The following is an 8,011-nucleotide window of genomic DNA, read 5'->3' on the forward strand; positions in this document are numbered from 1 at the left end:
CCCCACTCCACTAGGCCTAATTACAGGCTCATTTTCACTTTCCACCCACCCCCTCCCATCCCTACCGTAGGCCAACCCTCGCCCATCCTCTTGACTTTGAGGCCCATATTAGAAGGCACACTAGATCTAGCAAAACAATGCGTAAGGAATGGAGGATGGGCCTTGTGCTTCGCGTGAGATGGAAAGAAAGGAGAAACATTCTTCTGTTTCAGGCCGTTTTGCCTTAATTTGGTTATCGCGACCTTGTTGAAAGCGACTTCGGTCTGTTTGCAACCTTGTTGGAGCTAACGTACATTTACAAAGAGATGAGGAAATAATTGGAGATTAAGGATTGCTTCCATGTGGCAGACTTCTCGTTGAAAGTGACCTCTTGAATGTGGCTCCCACTGTACTTAAGAATAACCAAGATGGCTTCCATAAAACAACACTACAATTTAAAGTCCGTACAGTAGCATGGCTGGAAGTTGTACAATCTCCGAGCCTACATACTATACTGTACGGGATCCATAGACAATAAATTCTTACATCTGTAATCAGCTTTCCTGAAGCTGAAGTTATTTTGAGAATGCAAAACTGCTAAAATATTCAAGGACATTATTTTTATAGCAAATGATGTGACAAGTAATTACACTGATGTAATTTGTTAGCTACAATACAAAAGTAACTTTGGCAAAAAAATTGAAATCGTGTGGGTAGACAGACATTATTCAGTTATATCAGCCATTTCGATGCTGGGAGAAAAAAACGAAAAAAAAACAAACAATGCGTAGAGAAAAGAACTTACCAGTGACCCCTCTCGATCTAAAAACTTGCGTATAAAGTGGAAAATTACAAGAGAAATTAAATACAAAGATTTTAATTTTATATTAGATCTACACTCAATTATACAGTCCATGATGGCTTTAAGCACGTTCTTCGGGAGTAAGCTTAAGCGTGCTTAAAGCCGAAGCGTGCTTGAGTGCGAAGTAGACATAATTCAGAGATTTTCATGTAGAAAATTTCACGTGCTATTTCCCTTTGTTTGTAAGTAGGCCTATAGCGGTCCCGCAAAAGTGTGCACTGTTATTTAGACACCCGCCATGTTACTTTTTGTTTTGTGGTCGAATGGGAAATGAAAATTTAATTTAGACGGCCAGTCACGATACAGCACACTACGCCTACACACTGCCTGTGCGTACCACTGCCCACTGTGCCACTCATACCACCGCCTACATCCCATCTTGGGCGTGATACACAATCAGAATTAAAGGATAGCGAGTGTCAAAGGTGAAATTGCAGCCAGCCTCCCTTTCTCGTCTCCCCGACTCTCTTTGTATTTTTTTTGGTCGTGTGTAGCTTTTCCCTTGGCTAGATCTTATGTCCGCGCGCGCGCCGCTGTGTGTATCTCTCTGCCTTCCTCTCCGCCCGTGGGAGTGTGTGTGTCCATCACTCGCGTTCTTTGTGTTTCTCTTATTTAACACACTCCACTGCTGCGGTGTAGACTGTGTTCGAACTTCGATGGGCCATCATGAAAATACAGTGGAATCCTGTTATAACGAGAGGGAGGGGACCGGAGCAAAATGTCCGTTATAGCAGGATTCTCGCTGTAAGGGATCCAGTAATAAATTCAAGGGAAACTGTAAAGTAGGTCCATTCTATGATTTTGTGGTTCTGTTTATTTCCTTTTGATATCTCCCCTGGTGATGATTTGGTTTCAACATGACCTTTAGGTCTTACTTGATCAAAAATCAAATCAGGTTTCTTTCTCTAGCGCTAGATCTAGCGAAGTTGACTGACAGCTCGGCGTTGGCGATCAGAAAGAAAGGGTTCTGGGCTAACTCGCCTGCTGTGTTTTCCCCCACCCCACCACACCCTGCGGCGCATTCCGTCTGTCTGCGCACGTCACTAATTCGCTCCACCCATCACATTGCTGTGACCTCTCCATCTCCACATCGGAGAAGTGACAGGCATGGTAGGCCTTGATAATCTAAACTAGGCTTACACTGGCCTATCACGCGATGCGTTCTGCTTGTCTGCGAATGCCACACCCTCCCTACTCAGTCGCTCCGGCCTTCATTGTTGACACACATTGGCTCTACCACTCTTTGTTTCGCTAGATCACCAACAAGTTTCTCAACTGGCGAGGTTTTTTAATTATGTATAATTGGCCTATGCACTGTGCACAGCAGCAGAAATATTCCGCTATAACTGACTCACATGTTTGTCTGATAGCGCTATAGCAGTATTTTATTTACAAAGGTAAAGAAGGGGAAAAAACGGGGTTTTAGAACAGTGTCTTTATAACAGACTTCTCGTTTTTTCCGGACTCCACTGTATTGACTGTCTTGTAAATGAAGCGTGCTTGAAGCCGAAGTTACCATGCTTAAAGGCGTGTAATTTATATAGCAAAAATTCGGTAAGAGCCGTTTAGCGTGCTTGAGTCCGAAACATGCTTTAAGCCGGCGCGCTTAAAGCCGGCACGGACTGTATGTCAAAAGCAGAGGAAAAGAGAAGGTTGGCGCTGTAATATTATTAGATCTAGAATCTACCAGGGGCACTCTGACAGAGGCAGAGGCGCATGAAGCAAAGTGTCAAGAAGTGAAAAGAGCACAGGGTAATTAGATCTAATTAATTTTGCTCGGCTTTATTCAAACGCAGTGGCTACGTTCACGGTGCTGTGAACATAGTCTGCAGGCTATGTTCACGTCGCCCTGAATGCAGTTTGCAGGCGCTGTTGAGGCTACGTTCACGGCACTAAAGCTTCATTTAGGGGGAGTGTCCACTGCCGGTTTAAGTCAACGATGACAGTGACATATATTTAATATTTTGGCCAGCTTCAAGTATTCCATCCTATGAGATGAAGGAAAACAAAGCACCCTGACGGAATATAAGTTGTGATATGGGATATGGAAAATTGGATACGGTACATGGAAACCAGAGGTGAGAGATGGGAAACAGAAGGTGGGATTCAGAGGATGGGACTGGTCATAAAACGTGTACAATAATGACTGTATTGCACCGGGTCAGTCTGGGAACCGACGTAGAGAGAAAACGACGGGAATCAATTCTTATTATAAGTATAACAAACACCCTCTCTCTCTCTCTCTCCCCTTTCTCTTTCCTTCTCTCTTTCTCTCCCCTACCCCCTTCTCTCACTATTTTTCTCTCTGTCTGCCTCTCCCTCCCTCTCCCCCCCCCCTCTCTCTCTCACATACACACACACACATTGCCTGCAGACAAATTTGCACGCTTTCAACTCAAGAGAACTGGAACGTTCGTTTACACGAAACTCATATCACGGGCTGGTACGTGATAACACAAAGTCGTGGCGAAGTCTTGCCTTGATGCGAGATAGTGCAATTGAAACATCTTGGTAGGCGTATGTATACATTTTTGTCACATATATTATATCCTAATGCGCTGTGCGCAATTGAGATTTTGTCGTTTTCTCATACACTGGTGGTAACCAGTCATTTCGTCACACGGTCATCTCGTCACACCCTAATTATGTGTGACAAAATGACTTTGCTTATAAAAATAAATTGTTATGCTAGTACTAGATTCTAGTAGAGTTTTGGAGATCAGCCTAAAGCTTTTTTTCGAAGTTATATTTATTAATGTAAATTAAATCTTCGTCCAAACTGTTCAAATAGGTGAAGGCAAAAACAATGTCTGGCAAAGAGTTAAGGCTTTATTTGAAAGTAAGGGTCTCGCTTTTAGCAAAATTGCAGTATTTCTTAGCTAATTCATTTTAACAGGACTAATATATATATGAGCCATTGCCAAAACGTGGGGAAAAACACATACATCTCACATAAGTGTGCATAAAATGTGATGCATTAGTATTTATTCCTCCAAAACTTATACATATGTTAAATATAGGATGTAGAACCTGCTTTAGCAGTTTCAGACCCAGTGTCAGCTTCACAATCTTGAGTTTGTAAATTTTGTGCCAAAAATGTTCGGTTTTTGTGTGATTTCTGGACTGTCATTTTGAGCACACCAATGCAAACTTCAAAGAATGTCCAAAATTTAGTATTTTTGGGTGTTTTTTTTAAACCTGTGCTTTGATCATATGTTATTTGTGATCGAGAAAGGTTCACTAACTCAAGAAATCGTTTTATTTGTTTGCAAATAAACAAATAATTCGGATCACTTGTGCGTCAGTCGTGTCGTCATGGACTAGGTGTTTCACAAAACACCATTATTTTTCAGTAGAATCACCACAGTGGGTTAAATCTTTTTGCTTTTCGTCGTTTATTCAATACTTCAAAAGCTGTGATGCGTGAAAGGAACATCGGGTTCCTAGATCTACGATTTCGGTCGGCTGTTTAACATTCGCCGTGACCGCCATCACCCTGCGATGTACCGGAAGTCCGAATTTTAGCCCGCTTTTGTTTTGAACGGATCATCAACAGTGCCCGGATATAATTGTTTTCTTAAGTGACTTCCCCTTACCTGCTTCCCCAGAACCACGGAAGCAACGGTGGAAAGAGAAAAACGAAAGTAGTCATTGCCGTCAGCCTCCGGTTGAATGTGACGTACTGGACTGTTCTGCGTGTTTTTACGCTACCCTATTGAATATTTCAGTGAAATTGCGGAGTTTACATTGGATTCCTGGAACAAGAATGTGATGTGTGAACAAACTTCGAGAGATGGATCATTTCTGTGGTTATAGATTTAGCTTTTGTGCTTAGTGATGATGTTTGGGGTGTCGTCATGCTGCCGTACAAGACTGACTGATGTACTAGAAATTACATTGTCCTAAGAGCAAACATTTTTTATGTCATGTGTGCTCTCTTTACTCAAACAAATAGACAAATATGTCCTTGTTTATCTGTCTAACTCAAAGGTACACATTTGTTCTTTGTTGGCATGATATGCTCTTTTCCAATACATTGTGTCATCATTGTTATGTACAAGTAATATTTGTCATCATTGCTAATATCAATAAGTTTTCAACATATGTTTCATACATGCAAAATTCATTTAGAAGCAAAATACGCCTTTTTTGATCTGTGTATCTCATAGTGCAAATTTGTTCTCTGTAGGCATGATTTTACCTTTTCCCTGTATGTTTTGTCATCACTGTTTACGAGTACTGTTTGTCATAATTAGCAACATAATTGCGATAGTCCACTGTCTTTCATATGATCTGATATCCGTTTCAAAGCAGAAGAAACCTCTCCTGGTTTAAAAAAAAAATTAAATTCTTAAAGTGCGCATTTGTCTCGGGAGGCATGACTTTGTCTTTTCCTGTACATTGTGTCATCATTGTCATGCACAAGTCATGTTTGTCATCACTGTGTACAAGTCAGCCCCACTGATTTTGTGCTTTTGCCTCATTATATTAGTTTAATAACTGTATTTATACAGCCTTTCACTATTGTGATGTGTTGTCAATGATAATGTCCAATGTGTATCCTTTCTTGTACATAACAATGATGACATATCTGTTTGTTTTTGTAAAGTGTTTTACGGCGCTTGCAACTGCATAAGGTCATATGAGCGCGTGGGACACACCTAATATTTTCAGTTGGAAGAAAATTTTGAATTTTGCCTGGGTGGCGGCCGAAGCCTACTCTTATCGATTTTAGACCAAGGGATCTTTAACGTGCGCAACTTGCACACGGGCCCTCCGAGATTTTTCGCCCTTGTCCGAGAAGGCTAGGAGTAGATCTTTCCTATAAGAAGATCAGCATGGGTGTGGCAGAAAGACAGCAGTAAGGAGGAGCCAAGAAGTAGCAGTAGAAAGGCTGCAGAAAGAGTCAGGAGCCCAGAGGAGGCGGCAAAGGAGGTGAGGGGTGGGGGCAGAAAGTGGAAATGAAAGCAGACAACAGAATATTGCTAGAGAGCAGGAAAGAAGGTGAAAGGAGACAATTTTAGAGAAGAAAATTTTTCGGTCGCTACCCGGATTCGAACCCGGGACCTTTTGAATGAGAGGCCAACACCTTAACCTCTAGGCCACGAGAGCCCCCTTGACATATCTGTGCACTGCGTCATTGTTACAATGCTTGTCATTCATATTACCATTATGAATGTAGGGAGTTCAAAGTGTACAAAGTCTTTGTTTACGAAACAAATGGAATTTAAAGTCTATAATTTGCCTTTATCTGTTTTTGTCATCACCGTTACATACAAGAAATACAGTGGTTGCCAAATCAATAGACCCATATCTCCAAAACCCGACATCTCCTTGTTCTGATACTCTAGGAATAGGAGCACTAAATTACTAAAAATGTCAATCTGTGACTGACAGAAAAGGGAGTCAAATTGGTAAGAAAAATTTTTTGGCACCACTGAGTCTCAAGAGAGTCTCACGTTTTGACAATTGCTCATGTATATGATCTTGCCAATCACACCTTTCAACAATAATAATATCTAAAGACTTTGTTGATATGACTCGATAGATTTCAATATTTTCAGTACATATTTTATGAACGGTGCAGCTGATCAGGTAAGCACAACGACTCGCAGTTCCCCCCCCCCACTCCCACCCCCGCCGTCCTTCCACACACAGCCCCAACCCTCCCCCCAAAATCGTGATTTGCTATATTTGCGGGTTTGATGTTTGCAAGAGGGCCACGAAATGACCGTCTCCATTCAACCTAGTGGATTTGGGGTGTGACAAAATGACTGTGACGTCCTGACAGCTCCAGTGTGACGAAATGACTGGTATTCACACTGGCACTGGCGAGCTCTAAGCCAGAGCTCAGTGTAAGTGTAGGGCCTAAGGGAAAACGACGAAAGGTCGATCAGTCCAGGATCACTGCTTCGTTTTCCTTCATCTCATGGGATGGAACGTTTGAAGCAGGCCAAAATATTTTATGGCGTCACTGACTAAAACCAGCAGTGGACGCTCCGTCTAAACGAAGCTTGAGTGCCGTGAATGTTGTAGCCTCAACAGTTCAACAGTCACAGTGCCTGCAAACTGCATTCAAATTCAGGGCGCCTTGAACAGTGAATCAAAATAAGTGAAACTCATTAAATTATTGCAACTCATCAAGAGACAGAGATAGTGGGAGTAAGAGTTAGATCTAGCCGAGACAGTCTACAGATTCTCGTAGTAGATTCTAAATATTATATTCATTTTATCAAGACATTCAAGTATCAAGACGTGAGTGTAAACATAACAGCGGCAACGGCAATAGAGGCCTAGAGAAGCAACCTGGAATAAAAGAATCTGCGGAATAATTAGATCTAGATTCTAGATCTAAATTTATATTATCTGACCTGTCAAATGATTCATAATGTGCTTGGAGAAGTCGAACAGCTTGCTTGTACAAAGAACGAACTTTTTTTGCGTGAGAAAGGGGTTGAGCTTGAAGATAGGACATCTTGGTCGTCGACAACCGTGCGACCTTCTGAACCAAACTATAATTCCCGTAGAAAACCGAAACGTTTAATTCTATCTATGACCTTCGACGTTTATTCGGTTATTTCGGATATCAGGTCTCCAAGGGTCGTAACTCTCATGACAGTTTCATTAAAAACTGGGAATTTGATAAATTATAACAAAATAGTCTAACAACCGTTTGCCGTTTACTCTTTCCTCAGTGACTTGGTAACGGCAACGGTGTCAAAGGACGATGCAGGGTTTGGCAAGTAGATCTATGTGCACCTTGGTTCCAGGTGATTATTTTCAATTACCGCTGTGTAAAAGCCAGTTTCACAGTGCTGGTTTATTTTCACTTGATGTGCAAATGAGTTCTTTCAAGGGTAGAGAAGCAGATCTAAAATCTAGCCTAGCCTAGGGCAGGCTAGAGGCTAGGGCCTAGAAGAATCTATGGTGATCTTGTAGTTCCGTTCGTTAAAGTCCACGACCCTTTTGTTTACATCCAGAGAAGAAATCCAGAAGTCTTGATGACCAAATACTCTTTGAAATAGGCTGCACAAAGAGCAGGGATGCAACCTAACTTTAAAACATCACATTAGGTAGGAAAAAATTGGGCGCTTTTTCGGTAGTTCCCACCCCGCATTTGTTATTCGCCGGTTTTGGCCCCAAGAGTAGGGGGGTTTCAGGGGGGCTTGC

At 41.8% G+C, this 8,011-nt stretch overlaps 2 protein-coding genes across 2 annotated transcripts in view; one reads left to right on the forward strand and one right to left on the reverse strand.

Annotated features, from left to right (window-relative positions):
* LOC101861109 (NADH dehydrogenase [ubiquinone] 1 beta subcomplex subunit 9) overlaps positions 1-7,357 on the reverse strand; it is a 12,318-nt gene extending 4,961 nt beyond the window's left edge. Inside the window, exon 1 of the mRNA XM_005094508.3 lies at positions 7,213-7,357. Within this exon, the coding sequence (XP_005094565.1) occupies positions 7,213-7,316 (104 nt within the window). The 5' untranslated portion in view covers positions 7,317-7,357. The remainder of the gene's footprint in view (positions 1-7,212) is intronic.
* A 121-nt stretch (positions 7,358-7,478) lies between these two features.
* LOC101860880 (ATM interactor) overlaps positions 7,479-8,011 on the forward strand; it is a 16,131-nt gene continuing 15,598 nt past the window's right edge. The window contains exon 1 of the mRNA XM_013080385.2: positions 7,479-7,611. The gene's annotated coding sequence lies outside the window, so the exon portion shown is untranslated. The remainder of the gene's footprint in view (positions 7,612-8,011) is intronic.

This window comes from Aplysia californica, unplaced genomic scaffold, assembly GCF_000002075.1.
Source record: "Aplysia californica isolate F4 #8 unplaced genomic scaffold, AplCal3.0 scaffold00083, whole genome shotgun sequence".
Taxonomy (NCBI): domain Eukaryota; kingdom Metazoa; phylum Mollusca; class Gastropoda; order Aplysiida; family Aplysiidae; genus Aplysia; species Aplysia californica.